Source organism: Miniopterus natalensis, chromosome 15 (assembly GCF_054644295.1).
Source record: "Miniopterus natalensis isolate mMinNat1 chromosome 15, mMinNat1.hap1, whole genome shotgun sequence".
NCBI lineage: Eukaryota > Metazoa > Chordata > Mammalia > Chiroptera > Miniopteridae > Miniopterus > Miniopterus natalensis.
The window spans coordinates 26,446,711-26,463,383 of NC_142095.1; the positions used below are offsets into that span (position 1 = coordinate 26,446,711).

General features: G+C 47.4%; 1 protein-coding gene across 1 annotated transcript; it reads right to left on the minus strand.

The window, feature by feature from the left end:
* Nucleotides 1-365: 365 nt before the first annotated feature.
* On the minus strand, nt 366-6,257 carry LOC107546055 (alpha-1,4-N-acetylglucosaminyltransferase). Its single transcript, XM_087824625.1, has 2 exons — nt 5,847-6,257; nt 366-980 (listed from the first exon to the last, which is right to left on the minus strand). The coding sequence occupies exons 1-2, from the start codon at nt 6,255-6,257 to the stop codon at nt 366-368; spliced, it is 1,026 nt and encodes a 341-aa protein (XP_087680751.1).
* Nucleotides 6,258-16,673: the final 10,416 nt, after the last annotated feature.

A 16,673-nucleotide genomic window follows, 5' to 3' on the forward strand; every position in this document is an offset into this window, starting at 1 on the left:
ACCAATAATTTGACATTCAATACAGCCAAGAGGTCTTGAGCGCCTACTGTGTGTCAGGCTCTGTCCCAGGGCCTGAGGATACCAAGAGGGGATAGGGGATTAGATCACTTAACCCTGGGAAGCTGTCACCCTCTCTTGTGCCACCTCTGCCACAGCACACACAAGATTTGTGGCACCATGGTCAGTCCCAGACACAGGAACAGGACAAAGGTGTCTGGGACTTCTCTACTACAGACAGAGGAAGCTACTCTTACCGACATGTGACGAAGCCCCCACACCCCTGCAGACAGTGGAGATCAGGGAAAGCGAGGCACTGCAGGAAGTGTTTAGTGCCAGGATGTAGCAGCAACAAACCAGCGTTGGCTCTATTTGATCCCTGAACCCGACTCCCCAGTCACCAACCCCTCTGAGCCTTGAATCAGGTCCCTGTAAGTCCTGGGACAGTGCTGACGATAGAGATTTTCCACCAGCGTGTTGCTGCCTCTAACCACGCCCCTCCCTTCCTGGTTCATGTAGTTCCACAGATGCAGGGCATAGGAGTCATTGAAGCTTGGCTCCCTGTTCCACACTTCATAGTAGCGCCTCCACTCTGGATAGGGGATGGGGTAAAATCTTTGGGGGTGGAGGAAGGACAAGTTCAAACACCTGAGGTCGCTCACCTCCTGGAAGTCTTCAAGTTTGCACCACACTCTCAACATCCTTGTCATCAAATCGGGACCCTGGTGGCCCCAAATGTGTGAATTGTAGTGTTCAACAAAGTTTTCCATGCACTGCCATAGGAAGGAGTGGCGGGGGAGGAATCCAAACACACCATTACTAGAGTACTGCGAAGCCTGTGCAGCCAAAAAGTTCTCCTCAGGGATGGGCCTGATGGAGATGACATCGGTGTCCATGTAGACGCCCCCGTATTTCCAGATGATGGCAAGTCGGGACGCATCTGAGATGACATGGAGCCAGTTTCTCTCTGCACTGGTGTTGATCTGCAGGAGCAGGTGGAAATCAGCCTGAGCAGCGCGGGGGAGGGAGGGGAGTCACAGAAGGAGGCCTGGCCCAGGCTGCCGGGGAGGGGGCAGCAAGCCTGCTTCCCAAATACCTATTTGCCAAGGGACCAATTTTGCAAATTTACCAACATTGCCTCCTTCACCCAAGTGTTGCCGTGAACTAAAAAGTTAACAGCAATCAGTATCCATGGGAAGACTTCAGAGGCTTGAAGTTGTTGTTTTTTGGGTGTGTGTTTTTTTAATGAAAGAAGTGGAAAGGTAAAGTAGAAACCAGAAGGGATTTCACAGTGAACTCTATGAGTCATTTTCAGGAGGTGGGACGGTATCTGCAAACATGAAACCATGAAGAAAGAATTTTTTAAAGTCCTAAACACTGATAAAGAAAAAGATCGAGTAGAAAATATAGGGGAAAATCAATATTTGTGCATTTTGATAAATTTGCAAAACAACCTTAAAATGCATGTATGCCTTCGTTCAATAACTAGTTCCTTTAATAATATTTAATAAGGGCCTACTTACTGTGTGCCAAGCTCTGTGACAGCTCCTGAAGATATGCCAGTGAGCAAGGAGAAAACTCTCTGCTGGGAGGAGATGGACACCAAACAAATGAACCTATATGTTCTGCTGGGGATTCATAACAACTATCAAGGGAAGGGGCTGGGTGGGGAGGCTATGAAGGGGGCGGGGAGCACAATCGGATCTCGGGTTCCAGCAGAAGCTGGAATGAAGTGAGGGAGTGAGCTATGGCCAAATGTCTGAGAAGAAGGTTCGAGGTAGAGGGAAGAGCTAGTGCAGGGGACCCGAGGCAGGAACAGGAGGAAGGCAGTGTGGCCACAGCCAAGTAGTGAAGGGAGAGGGGTAGGAGATGACACCAGAAAGGGTAGGGCAGAGAAGGAGGGCGCACTCTGTGGGCTGAGCAAAGCATGAAGTTATTGGGAAGATTTGGAAGACAGGAGTCATGTGATCTGATTAGTCTTCCAAGGGCCACACTGGCTGCTCTGTGGAAAACAGACAGGGGTGGGTGGGGGTTGGGAGGTGACCAGGGCAGGAGCAGAGAGGCAAGTAAGGGCGCTGTGGAAAGAACCCAGCCAAGAGGTGGTGGCCAAGGAGGCTGAAAATCAAGGAGGTGAGAGACGTGGGCAGGTCCCCCACCCGTGCCAAAGATCAAGCCAGTCACACTTTGATGGATTGGAGTGGCAAAGAGTGGATGACTCCATGTGCCTCAAGGAGAGCAACCGAGAAAATAACTTAAAAAGAATGAAAATAAGTCATAATAAGTGGCAATGTGTCCAAATGGAATGCTAGAAAACACAATAGATTTTTCTACACTGAAATATGTTGATTGAAAGATTCAACAGCAACTCTTGGCTTGGACAAGATAGGCATTCTTTACAATTCTGTCATAAAGCCAAATGAAGCATCTTAACTAGACTGTGCAGAAATCCCCCCAGAATTGTTCACGTCATCACATTGCACACCATGGATGAAGAGCTCCGAAATAATAATAACTAAAATTTATCAAAAATTGTTCTAAATTCTTTATAATCTACACAAATCAGCAAAGATTGGTATTAAGATTATTCCCATTCTTCAAGTGAAAATCTAATAGGATCACCAAGTTCACCGTGGCCAGTGTGGGCCAGTGGTTCGAGCGTCAAGTCTGCAAACCAAAGGGTCTTGGGTTCGATTCCCAGACAAGGGCACATGCCTGGGTTGCAGGATTTCTCCGAGATTCCAGTGCAGGAGGCAATCAACTGATGCGTCTCTCTCACATCAATGTGTTTCTCTCTCTCTCCTCCCTCCCTCCCTTCCATGCTCTCTAAAAATCAATGGAAAAAATACCCAAGGGTGAGGATTAACAAAATATAAAAAAAAATAAGAGGATCTCAAAGTTCGGTAACTTGTCCAACGTCAGAGAGGCAGAGGCTGGATTTGAGCCCAGGCAATCTGGCTCCAAAAATGGACTCATTCAACAAAAGTTATGGTTTTGGTAAAAATATATGTTGGTTATTTGGTAAATCGGTGATTGTTAGTGAACAGATCCAGAGACATAGGATATCAAAAGCTGGCCAGAACCCAAGGAGGAAGAAGCCTGCATTAACGTGAGCATTGGACATCAGCCTAAAACCCAAGGGCTCCCCCAAGGGTGAGCACCAGGAAGGATTAGGCTTCTGGCTATTGACCCTGTCCCTCCCCCACAGTACTCAACCCTGGGCAACCTCCAGGGCTACAGTTGCCAGATCAGTGCCACAAACCTAGCGGTCACTGGCAGGTGATGGCACATTGGGTCATCCCTAACAGCTGGCCCCCAGTTATTCTGAAGTGGCCTAACTGGGCCAGCACAAGCCACACCCAGCCCCCCAAGGGAAGTTAGACACTAGCCCTGGTGTAGTACCCTGCATGTGCATGATTCGTTTATGAAAAATGAATGCAGTATGTAGCATCTCCCAAAACAATGTGAGCAGAGCTTTCTTTTCCCAAGGGGCAAAAGGCAGTGTAGATAATGTTAGTTGAGCCCAGGTGTGGGGAAGTTGGGCCCAGAGCCAGCATGCTGTCTGGCCTTGTACGGTGCTGGAGCGCCCTCTAGCAGGCAAGCGCTGAGAGCTGCAGGGACCCAGCAGCCTGGTGCCATTCACCTGGTCCTTCCCCACTACCAGCACCTGCACAGCAGCCTGCCCTGCTGCTGCTTAGGGTCACACTAGCCATCACCTGGTTGTTAGGAACCCAGTGCTGGCAACTGCAGGTGAAACCTCAGTCTGCTGAGGAGCTCCACCTCCTCCTCACGGATTCCAATTGGAGACTTCCAGGCTCTTCAGGAGAGATGGGAGCCCTGGGAACTAAAGTCACATGGGGCAAGAATGAAGCTGACAAATTCCCTTAAGCCCCTCCCATCACCACCACACACACGCACACACACACTCTCACACACACACTCACACTCAGGCCTGTCCCTTAGTCTAGAAAAGCTCTCGAGCTGATAGCAACTAGGGGCAAGTGTGGCCTCCATCCAGGAAAGCCCCAGGGGAATGAGGCAGTGGGGACAGGAGTTTCCCTCTTTGGTAAAAGAGTACTGTAGTAGGCTGAATACTAGCCATGCAAAGATATCAGGTCCTAAGTCCTGGAACCTATAACTGTTAACTTATGGAAAAGGGGTCTTTGCAGATGTGACAAATGGAGGGTGTCAAGAAGGGGAGATTATCCTGGAATATCCAGAGGGGCCCTAAATGCGATCACAAGTGTCCTTTATAGTGAGGTAGAGGGAGCGTTCACACACACACACACACACACACACACATGCACACACAGGAAAGGGGGTATGGAGATGGAGGCAGAGACTGGACTGATGGACTCCACAGAAAAGATTCTTTACTAGAGCTCCCATCATACCCCTGGAGAATGGGCCCTGCGAGCACCTTGATATCCACCCAGTGAAACTGATTTGGGACCTCTGGCCTGCACACAGGGAGGGAAGAGGTTTTTGTTCTCTCAAATCACCAAGTTCCTGGCTTTTTGTTACACAGCCATAGGAAACTAATACAAGTACCGTCACAAATGGCTTCAATCATGCCCCTTGAGCTGCAAAACCTAAACTATTGACTCTCTGGCCCTTTAAGGAGGACACACTTTCCTGGCCCTAGCAGCTTCGGCTCAGTGGTTAGAACCTCGGACTGAAGGGTCGAGGGCTCAGTTCAGGAGAAGGGCATGTATCTTGGTGGCAGGATCTATCCCCGATCCCAATTAGGCCATGTTCAGGAGGCAACCAGTGGATCTCCCTTTCACATCAATATTTCTCTCTGTGTCTCTCCCCCTCCCTTCCACTCTCTCTACAAAACACAATGGGAAAAATATCCTTGGGAGAGGTTTAACAGAGAAAAAAGAACAAGCTTCCTTACATCTGATCTAGCCTATGATTAGAATGCAGATAAAGCTTTATATAGCAAGCAATGCTATTATTTTCAAATCAAGTTTTAGCTGTTTTTTAAAAACAATTATAAAATTAACATATCCTCATCACTGAATTCACTCCAGGTCATACTAAAACACCTACTATCACTGTGTGTGGTGTATTTTGTTCTTCAAGCCTTCTTCTTCCATCTTGATGGGAGATGGGGCATGGCATAGCTAAAACACTTATAGTGAACTTTTAATGGAAGAGTACTTAATCCCATGTTATAGTCTTCATAAGAAGGCACAGTTCGAAGCTGCATAATGAAATCAGAGAGTGCTTATAAGTTCCTTAAACATTACCTGATTATGGGTCCTCATGAGAGAAATATTTAAAGGAAATATTATTTCCTTATTGTGCTATGTTACTACGATGAAGATTACAAACTTCCCAAGAGTTCCAGAAGTTTCTTGCTCATATCTTAATATAACGCAAACTCATACAGAAGCACTCCACCTGACCCCTTATGAATTTTCTATTTCTATAATTTTCAGGTGAAATATTGCCTCGTTTCCCCTTCAGGTGCAAAAATAGTTTAACGTGGATGGGTTTAAAACTGGCAGTGGAAAATAAGGAGTATACACACCTGGAAAAGATGCGGGCACTCATTCACCTATGATTAGTCTCAAAATGACCTAGGTACTAAGAGAGAAAGCTGGAGGCCAAAGACAGCAGGCAAAAGACAAGTCTAACCTAAGTCTCTCCCAAGTACTTGAATCAGGGCTCAACCCCATAGAAAGAAGGCCAGGCAAGAGTGAAAGGATCTGGGCTCTAGTTCCATCTCTGACACTGAATCCTTACCCTCAGTTGACCCCTCTATAAAATGAGTAGGTTGGACACCTTTTCTGTGGTGCCTCTCAACATGGGCATTCTAAGATTCTCGATTCTCAGACACTTACTCGAGTGTACCATGAAAACAGTGGTGTGTCTTCAAACAGCCCTTTCAGATCCAAAGGGAAGAGGAAAACATTGTCTATTGCTGAGAGGAGAGAAAAGGCTGGGTAAGTGGAGTTTGGGGGCAGCCGCATGGAACTGCTGAGGCCCTTCATAAAGAATGCCACCGGGTAGTCGGGATAAACCTTGGCAGCAGACTCCACAGCACAGGCGACCAGCGGGGATGGCTCCATTCTCTCGGAGGTCTCTAGGAACACAATGCTGCGCCCCTTGCCCAGGAGGTCTTGTGGCCCCCGCTGGGACTTGTAGGGGGGCAGGCAGGAGAAGAGGCAGCTGGACTTCAGGGTCAGCTGGTAGAGGAAGCCACAGCAAAGCAGCAGGATGACCAACAGGGAGAGTTGGAGCTCCTTCAGCATGTCCACTTCTCTCTCCTGGACTGCTCCTTTAAGTCAACACGTTCGTTAAAATTCCATTCACAAAACTGGAAAACAATAGCATGCGCACACACAAAAACAACTACACAATCATATCACTTCTAAGCTTAGATTTTTTTAAATCCCAAATAAAATATGATCAAATCAAGCCATCCAATATGCAAAAGAAAAAGGCATTCACTGGGGTTGAACTTAGGAATTTAGGGTAAAACTAATTCATTCATAACAGAAAATCTATTAATCACATGCATTATCTTATAGATAAAAGAAGAAAAGCTATATGGCCATTTTGGTGAAAAGGTGCCAAGAACAGGATAAGATTTGACATCCACTCATGATTTTGATGAAGCCCAAGGAAATTTTCTTCAGCTGACGATGTGTAGCAGAACATACAGCAATCATCATACTTAATAGGAAGCATTTCAATGATCCCCAGTAAGACCAGGAAAAGGCTAGGGATATGCAATGATCACTGTTACCATTCAACATCACGCCGCTAAGTCTAACCAAGGCAACGAAACAAGAGAAAAGATTGCCTACTATGAATTCAGAAAGAAAGAAGCAAAACATCACTGGCTGTAGAAAATACGATTGCCCACCTAGAAAACCCAAGTTGATTTACTAGGAAGCTAACAGAACTAAGAAGAAAACTAACCATGAAAGCAAACCGAAGGCTAGAATTAAATACTTTGACAAGATCACAAGGTTAGCAGAGCCAAGCCCCTTATTTGGGTCCCCTGTCTCCTTGTAGCAACTCCCTCTCTGAAAACATTGGCTCTAACTCTAGCTAACTCCAGGGGACCACAGATTCCACTTTTCCTGTGGTCAAGGTTTCCCATGCCATATGACTCTTTTAGAAAATACAAAACCAGTGAGTCAGAGCTTACCTCGAGCCTGAGACTTGCGGTCAACTGCTACCTGAGGTCTCAGCAATGACCACAAGCTTTTCCTGCTATACTTTCTGATAAATCGCCACTTAATCTTCCAATTCAACAACAGGGGGAAGTAAATCATTGGCTGAAGATTAACACTAAAGGCAAGTTCTCAGGAAGCTCCTCCCTTTACTAAGTTTCCCAAACACAGAGACCTGGGGGCAATAAGGAGTTTGCACAGTTTTTCAGGTGGTCCACGCATGAAATCCTGTTATTTTGGGGTTTGTCAGAAGGGCAATAGGCTGATGACTTGGCCTAGAGAAACTGTATATGGCCCTGGACCCAAAAGATAGTGTGCCGGAGCAGTTTAGGCCCAATCAAAACCATGGGCAGACTTGGGAATGCTTCATCACTGACAACCCTGTAATTTGGTCCAAACTTTGCAAATACAAGGTCTGAGAAAAAAAAAAGAAAATCCATCACCACCAATAAGCAATGGACAAGCCCAGCAGTCCAAGGTTCTGCTGATTTGGAGCAAGAATTGATTCTCCAATTTCAGTTACAGTGGCTTCAAGAAGGACCCTTTGCGCAGAGGTCCCCTCGCGTGAGGTAGAGCTTCCTCCAGGCCTCACAAGGCCAAGTTCATCACCCTGCACCCATGATGTGGCAATCCCCACATCTCCAAAGACAGTATCTTTCTCCTGGGGTCTGCCCCCCAGTGCTCCTGACATCAGTATGTAGTAATCCTCTTGGAAGCCATCCTCACTGAGGGAGTCATCATTTTCAACTCAGAGCCTTCTCTTGGCCATGAACAGGAATCCACAGCTCCCCCTGGATGCTCTCGTGTGAACAGAGAGGTCCTCTCCTGAGCAGACTTTGGATTCTGACATAGCAGGTTCCACATTAACAGACTTAACATGTCCCACTTATCAATGGCCTCTTGTTTTCTATGTGCTGAGGCTTCCCAGGAACAGCTTTTTGGGTCATTCCTTTGGGAGCTGAATTTCTTCTCTGGAAGTCATCAATTTATGGCTCAGGTACCTTGGTATCTTCTCAAAATTCCCTGGCATTGAATGGATGGGTTGTATTTTACCTTCCAGAGGGGAGTGAGGGGGAGAGCAGAGCTCTTGCTACTGGCTCTGGGATGACTAGAGGTCTCCATTTGTGGAGTCATACATGCCTAGTGCCTGCATTTCTGGTGGATCATGTAGCCAGTGCCTTCCAACTGTCCGCACAATAATCAAAACCATTGAACAAGTGGTCAAAGCAGAGATCAGTGAAGTAGTTGGGGGTCTTTGTCAGAGGGGTGAAAGTGAGCATTGGTGATGCAGTGACATCCCAAACACAAAAAGTGGGACCTGTCTGACTCTGATCCAAGTAGTGGGTATGATGGAAAGAGCACTAGTTTGGAGTCATTCTTCCACTTGCCACAGGCTCTGGTCACCAGGACAAGTCCCCAAACTGCTCAGAGCCTCAGCTCTTTTGTAAAGTATGGGAAATAAGTGACCTCAGACTCACAGTGAGGGTGAAGGGCTCTGTTAACCCAACAAGCTACTTTCACTTTTCACCAAGGAAAACAGGAGAAAATGAAACATAATTACGATAGATGGTATTTGACTCCCTGATGACAAACATTAAATGGTTGGTGGGTTTTTTTACAGATGAGTGAAATATGTTTCCCTCGGAACATTTAAGAAGAAATACGCAGCTCTGTTTTGGAGCTGAGATGTGCACAGAGTCCAGCAGTCAGGCACTGATACCCAGGGCTTTTTTGGGATCACAGCCTGATGTCCTTCCTGAGTCTTTCTGAAGAGGCTTCCTGTCATCTGAGCCACTCTGCAAGCAACTCCCCAGGCTCCCAGATCCATCCCTTCAGCCTTCCCTCTGGTGTGAACAGAACTGCTTTCCCTTCTTTCTGCTCCTCTTTCTGCCTCATAGGGACGGTATCACACTGACTTTCTATGTGTGGGAGCAGGTGCCACAACAGGAGCTCCAAGATGACTCCACAGATCCCTAGAGGCTCCCAGGAAGGGCTTGGGGAACTTGGGGACATAGTTTGTATTAGTTCCTTTACCATAGGTGCCACTGGTGCACAGCTCCTATGTATTACCTGCCCAAGGAATGTCCCTGCTCTTTGACTCCCCCTGTTCAAAATTCCTCCAAATGTCTTCACCACACAATGGCAGGCTTTCTCCCACCGGCCAAGCAACCCATAGGAATAAATATCTGAGTTGAGAAGTGCAGAGTCATTTTTCTTTGAGCAATAGGTGGGTCTGAATATGCTGGTGAAGGACACATGTGCATCCTGATGTTGTCTACTTTCCCAAAGGTTTCTGCCTCCTGTGAGAGAGCTCGTGCTTCCTCCATTATAATCTAAGCCAGACTTGGTCAACGCAGTGACCTTGGGGCCTGGGCAGCTGCTACTGCCTCATGAGACCTAAGGACCTGTGCAGGGATATAGGCAAAAGTAAACAAAGTAAATGGACAGGATGGGGAAAGACCTCCGAATCAAGTGTACTACTTTTTTTCCCCATTCAATATTATTCCACTCTTCTTTTTATTTTACAATACTGTTCTTCGGATGTTTGGAGTTAGTCTGAAGAAAAGGCAGTGCAGGGGGAAAACCCCAACCAGAGCAGAGATTTCCCCAACCCTCCAGCCCTACGGATAACCTCTGATAAACTCAACTGGGAAAACTCCAATGTTTGGGCCTACGCTCCCTCTCATATAAAGGACTCACTGTATCAAGAAGGAAAAGTTAAAGGAATTTTTAACACTAAATGTTTGTTGAACTGAATTACATGTTTAAAGCACACCTCTTAATTCTGTAGCTTCTTTGATCTTTCATTTTTTGAAAGAAGGAAATATTCAAACCAACAATGCTTGTGCTATTGACTTTGGAGCCCTTGGAACCGCAGTTCCGGTTTTTAACATATCTATCAAGTAAGTGGGACTGATAAACTTTTTAAAGCATTCAGCTATTAACAGGGCAAAACCAATACACAGAATGATGGCTTATCACCATCGCCAGATCCTGCCCTGGCGGGGTAGCTCAGATGCTAGAGTGTCCTCCTGATACACCAAGGCTGTGGGTTTGATCCGGGTCAGGGCACATACAAGAATCAACCAATCGATGCATAAATAAGTGAATCCAAAAAATCCATGTTTCTCTCTTTTTCTCTAACTCTAAAATCAATAATTTTTTTTTTTTTTAAATTCTGAAAAGAAACTAAAAAAGAAAATAGACAATTCCTTTCCCCACTGTTCTCAAGCTGGAACATACAGTGGAGACCTGGGTTCATATGAATGAGCAGGGGCAGTTCACTGCGGAGTGAGGGATAATCCACAGCCTAGCACCTGGGAACCAGGTGAGACTAACAGAAGGACATTGACGAGTGACAGTATCAACAGTAAGTCCTGAAAACCATTTTCTTTCTTACTGATCATCAGTGAATTCATGCCAGCATAGAATCCCCTGGTCCGAATATGTTACACTCTGCTGCACGTCTAAGGGAGTCCCCCTGGCAGTCAAATGTTGGGCTGTATGAAATTCCACGTCTGGGGGTCGAGCATCGTCTGGGGCTTGGCAGAGGGGAGAGGCAGATGCATACCCAGAAGATTCATTCCTGTGGGGCTGCAGCAGTGGCAGGGGCGTCACTAGTCAACCAACTGAGCGGCAAGTAGCAGCTGCTGTCCTCAAGAACTAGCACCATATCAAGGGCTCAGCGTTGAGCTCTGTTCCTGCCAAAGGGGACATTCGGGGGCAGAGGAGCTAGAGCAGCCTTGGGAAGTGGGCGTCTATGCTGTTGGGCCATGTGGCCTCTCTCTTGCCACCACAGCCATTCCACCCACGTGCCCATCGTGCCAGTTCTGGGCTGGTGACCAAGCAGATCGTCAGCAGTGCACCAATGCTCCTGTCGGCAAACAGGCACAAAAGATCTTTTCGGGTAATGGAAATACTCTAAATCTGCATTATGGGATGTTCGCACACAAAAGAGCCACCTACTGTGGAAGGTCTGCATGTGGCGGTCCTTGGGGGGCACGGCCATGAGGCGCAGGTCGCCGCAGCTCAGCACAAGGTCTGTGGGCCCCGACCCGCTGCTCCGCCAGCGCCAGCGTCTCCTAGATCTTGTCCAGCTCCCTGTGGCAGCAGCCGGCCACAGCTCCCGCATCCTGAGGGCCCGAGGCGGGGAGCGCTGCCCGCAACCCCTCGAGCAGAGGATCCCAGCTCCATGAGCAGAGGCTGGGCTGAGGGCTCAGCTCCCGCCAACGTAAACGGAGCCGCCTCCTCTTGAGAGGCCTGCAGTCTAACTCACTTCCGGTCTCAAATCTCGCGAGAGACGTTCCCTCCCCCAGGATCCCAAAGAGCTTTCAGGGGGACGCGGGTCTCCAAGTCTCAGCAGGGGACGGATAAGAAAAGTCACAACCACCGGAGTCAAAAACGAAGTCCTCAGAAATAGAGCTTTAGTTTGATAAAATTAAACCAAACTAAGGAAGTGAGCAGGTGCGATTGGTAATACCCCAGGAGGAAGCTCTCACGGTGAAGATAAATGCCCGAAAGTAAATTAGAAATTAAAAAAGATGTTTAAAGAAACAAAAAAGGAAAGGTACTTTTAAAATAAACATTAAAATCACTGAGGATTTAAAAAGTATCCCCCTCAAGAGTTTCTGAAATTACCAGGGTAGCTGTTTGTTCGTGTGTGTGTGTGTGTGTGTGTGTGTGTGTGTGTGTGTGTGTTTAAGGGTCCAGGGACTCTTCACCCTCCCGGCAGAGGGTCGTTGGCGCAACTGGACAGGACTCAGGAGAGCGCAGAGCCGGCAGAGCCTCCAGGAGGGGGCACCAGGCGCCCACTGAGTGGCCCAGAGGGACACAGCCAACAAGCAGAACACCTCTGACAAAACGCAGTCAAGAGAAGTAACCTAATCGGGACCACACAGAGGACAGTTCATCCTTCTCTGCTCATTTGTATTCGTTGTATTATTGAATTTATTGTGCTCACAGTGGTTAACAAAATTGTGCAGGTTTCAGGTGCACAATTCCGTAAGACATCACCGCCCACTGTACTGTGGGTTCAACACCCTGACGCTCCCACTGCCATTTATCTCTCCACCCCCTTCTTCATCTCCCTCCTCCCCCATCACCACACATTTGTCCATGTCCATGAGTTTTCCTTTTTGTCTTTTGTCCTCATTCCCTCCATCCCCAACCCAGCCACCACCCACACACAGCTCTCAGCCTGCTCTCTCCGAGTCTGTCACTCTTTTGCTTGTTAGTGATTTGGTCCTTAGATTGCACATATGAGTGAAATCATAGGATACTTGGAGAGAAGTAACCTAATCAAGATAACACCGAGAATAGTGACTCCATCCCTGCTCATCTCTAAAAACTAGGTAAACAATATTCTAGAAACAGATTCCAGAATTATTTCAAAATGAAGCAGGTGTATGCAGAACAATGGCAATCAGACGACACCAGAGACGTTGTCGAGATATAAATCCATTAAAAGACATTGTAGCCCGGCCGTGGCTCAGCGGTAGAGCATCGACCTAGGATCCAGGAGATCGGGGTTTGATTCCCGGTCACGCCACATGCCCGGGTTGCAGGCTAGGCAGCCGATCAGTGACTCTCTCAGCATTGATGTTTCTATCTCTCTCTCTCCCCCTCCTTTCCTCTCTCTGAAATCAATAAAGATATGTTTAACAAATCAATCAATAAATAAAGACATTGTACCCAGAGTGTTTTATGGCTAAAGACATTGTACCCAGAGTGTTTTATGGCCAATTTCATTCAACTTTACAGGGAAGAGTTTTCATGATACTTAAATTGATCAAGAGGGTTTTAAAAAAAGATGCAAATCTAATATTTTCAATTATTTTTTGATATTTTACTTTCCTTTTGAATTGGACTTTTTAAATATATCAGAATCCATGCTTTTTACAACATTGCTAAGTTTAACTTTTTCCATTTAATTTTTAATCTACATGAGTTGTCTTTTCTGGATCTTTTTTCTCCCATGTAACAAATTTTAATTGAGGGCTAACTTACTTAAAGTTACATGAGCAAGAGACAGGCCCAACAGCATAGACGCTCACTTCCCAAGACTGCTCTAGCTCCTCTGCCTCTGAATGTCCAACTTGTCAGCAACAGAGCTCAACACTGAGCCCTTGACATGATGCTAGTTCTTGAGGACACCAGCTGGCTACTTGGCGTTCTTTCACAAACCTGGATGGCATAGCCTACTGTTTGCCCACCAGGCTATATGGCATAGTCCGTTGCTCACAGGCTACAAACCTGTACAGCATGTTACTATACAAAATAACATGAGATTAAATCAAGCACAAGGAAAAGTGAGGCAATCAAGAGACTTGGTAAAGTTGTGTGAGGCTGCTCCCGCTGTAACACTGCATATTGTTTTATAACAAACTTTTGTTCTTATAGAAGTAGGAGCAATACACTCTCAAAAACTATAGTATGGTAAATCCATAAGCCAGACAGTAGTCATTTATTAGTAGCCCCAGCCATGCAAACGCCACACGGAATGGACTGCAGCTAGCCAGATGAGGGAGTGAACTGTGCAAATACAGAGCAGAAACTGGGCAATGGCTTTGATCTTAGCCCTGCTGAAGACACAATGGGACTTCTTCCACGGCGACACAGAGGGAGATGGGACCTTAAAACTCGGTGGTTTAATTCCACAGATGGGAAGCTTTCCACGATCACACCTCCCATGGGGCCTCAGGAAATTCTTTTTCCCTTGGCACCTCAGGAAGCCCACTTCCACCATGAAGTAGGGACACAGAGCACCCCACCAATAACACTGACATAGTCTCAAGCTATCTATTCTTTGAGACTACTTACATGTTCTCAAAGTATCTTTCCAAAAGATTCTTATTGTAACAAAGAGATAGCAGGCTGACACCACATTAACAGAGTGATCAAAGGTGATATCACTAGGCCCAGACAAATCACATCCTGTGCGTTCTGATATGACACATATTACCTTTATGGTATCTCTACCAAAAACACATAACCTGAATCTAACCTTGAAAAACAGCAGGCAAATTAAAATTGAGAAAGATTGTGAAAAATAACTGGCTCCTTTTTTTTTATAAATATGATGGTCATGAAACATGAGGACAGACTGAGAAATTTTAAAAATTAAAGGAGACTGCAGATTTAAAATAACTGAATGCAATGTGGTGCTGTCAAGGACATTATTAGGTCAACTGGCAAAATTTGAATAAGTTCTGTAAATTAGATAGTATTGTATCAGTATTAATTTTCTGATTTTGATCATTTTACCCTGGCTATATAAGGGAATTCCTTTTATATGAAACCCACTGAAATTATAAATATATATTCTATATAAAGTTCTCTGCCCACTATGTAATTCTGGGGCTAGGACCTGAGAGGAACTGCATGTCTAAGTGTCCCTTTGCCAGCTGAAGTCTGGATTAGGTTTTGCAAATGAGAAACACTTTTGTGAGATGTTAAGCAAACAAAAAAGACAGTTTCCAAGGCTGAAAGTCATTTTCAAAGAAACTTTATTTGTCCAATGCTGGCACAAATAATAGTTGCACTAATATTAAGAGAAAAAAATAGATGCTTATTTCAGCCCCTGCCCCACCCCCACCCCCACCCCCTTTTCCCTTTTTCTAAAAAGACACATACACCCAGCAGTCTCTTCAGTTGGTGTGGGACCTGAGCTGTTTTTCCCAAGCCCGGCAAAAAGCCGGGTCTTCTGCTCAGCCCGGCTCTGGGGCAGAATCACCAGTTACAGATCTTGTGTTTGCCAGGGGTCCTATTGCTGACGTCATCCTTCTCTGGGCGCTGAGATTTCTTTCCATTGCCCATGACCCGTGGGACATCTTGCAAAATAATTTCTTCGATGTCACTCTCATCAGAAAGCTGCACGAGATAAAGGGAAGAAGAAAATGCGGGATGGCCACGGGGATAAGATGGGGGCTTGGAAGAAAGTAGGGAGACACTGCTCCTCAAGCTCCTTGGAAAGAGCTATGGCAGATCAGGCTGCTCTTGCTTTGGGCTGTGGATGCTCTTTCACAATGTGGGGAAAGGAAGGGATGTCTTTTCAATCCTTTGGACTCATTAAGAACACACAAGAGCTGCACAACAAACCCAACGGATTATATAGTAAAAGCCAAGGGTCGGGGAATGGATGCTACCAAGAACCAAGCCGTGACTGCCCACAACTTCTGAATGGCAGGGCGACAGCATTGGCCATCCCAGGGAGCCCCTCTTCTGCCTGAGAAAGTGACAGGATGTGGGAGCTCTTCATGCCTGGGGGGCGGAGGGCAGTGAGGAGGCTCTGGTGATGGTGGAGGAAGATGAGCATCTGAGCTCTAAACATTACGGTGGCTCAAGCCTGAGAGACACAAGGCCATCAGGACATTCTCCGTGAGAGGAATGGCCTTGAATATTTAGAACAAAGTGTCTAAATACTCCCACTGTATGCTGTCGCCCACTGTGATGTGTCTGATGCCACTGCAATACCCGCCCCGTGGGAAGAAGCCACTGGCACGGGGCCTGTGTGGGGTCCTCAAGAGTGAAGGGGGGGGGGGGCCCTGTGGGATGAGCCAGAGGGAGAAGAGACCAGCTACCGAGGAAGGCAGGCAGCGAGCCTGGGCCAGGCTCCATCAGAGGCAGGAAAGGGGAGAAACAACCTACCGAGGAGCTGCTTGTGTCATAAACCAAAAGGTCTTCTATTGTTAACATGGACACAGGAAGCACTTGAAAGTGGCCCTGTCTGCACAGTGAGGTCAGTTCCAACGTCCCGCTGGGGCCAAGGCTGACACTCGCTGGACCCTCCCGCAGGCCCACCCCACGCCCCCAGACTTGGAGCTGGTCCTTTAGGGAACTGCAGGGCAACCTGCCAGAGTCCCGCACCCTACCTGAGGCTCCCCTTCCGTCGTGGCAGCCTGCGGTGGCGCGGCGCCGGGCAGGGGCACACTGGCCCCTTCTGCAACCTTCTTCGCCTGCTCCCACTCCTCCCGGCTCATCACCAGCACTCGCCTCACTGCAAGGCAACCAGAGGGAAAAGGCCAGGGAGTGAAGGCCGCGGCCTTCTGTGAGGTCCAGGCTCCAGTGTGGACAGAGGGAGTCCAGAGAGGGTCAAAGGCAGAGGAAGGGCGACCGAAAAGACCAGGGCGAGGAGAGGGAGAAGCCCCCGGCGACGTGTGCCTCGGGGAGAGGCCTTGGGCATCCCGACAATGTAGCAGCACCTCACAGCACGGCTGGGCGGGTGGCTCAGGGAGCCCCTTCCTTTGGCCTCGCTCAGCTGGGACATGAACTGCAAGACAGACGGGCAGGCACCCCCTCCCTCACCACGTCACTGAGACAGGGAGGGATCTAGATGGGACTCAGCACAGGAGGGCTGCAGGCCAGACGTGCTCTCTGCACACTCCATGCAGGAAGGGAGCTGAGCAGTGACGTGCGTTATCTATGGCCTCCCGGTGACGTGGCAAATGAGGTGCATGTCCAGGCCTCAGGAATCAGCAAGAAGGAGGG

Coding starts and splice junctions, on each gene's coding strand:
- LOC107546055 (XM_087824625.1), bottom strand. CDS start 6,257: ATGCTGAAGGAGCTCCAACTCTCCCTGTTGGTCATCCTGCTGCTTTGC. Junction 981..5,846: donor TGTTTTCATGGTACACTCGA/GTAAGTGTCTGA, acceptor CTGCTCCTGCAG/ATCAACACCAGTGCAGAGAG.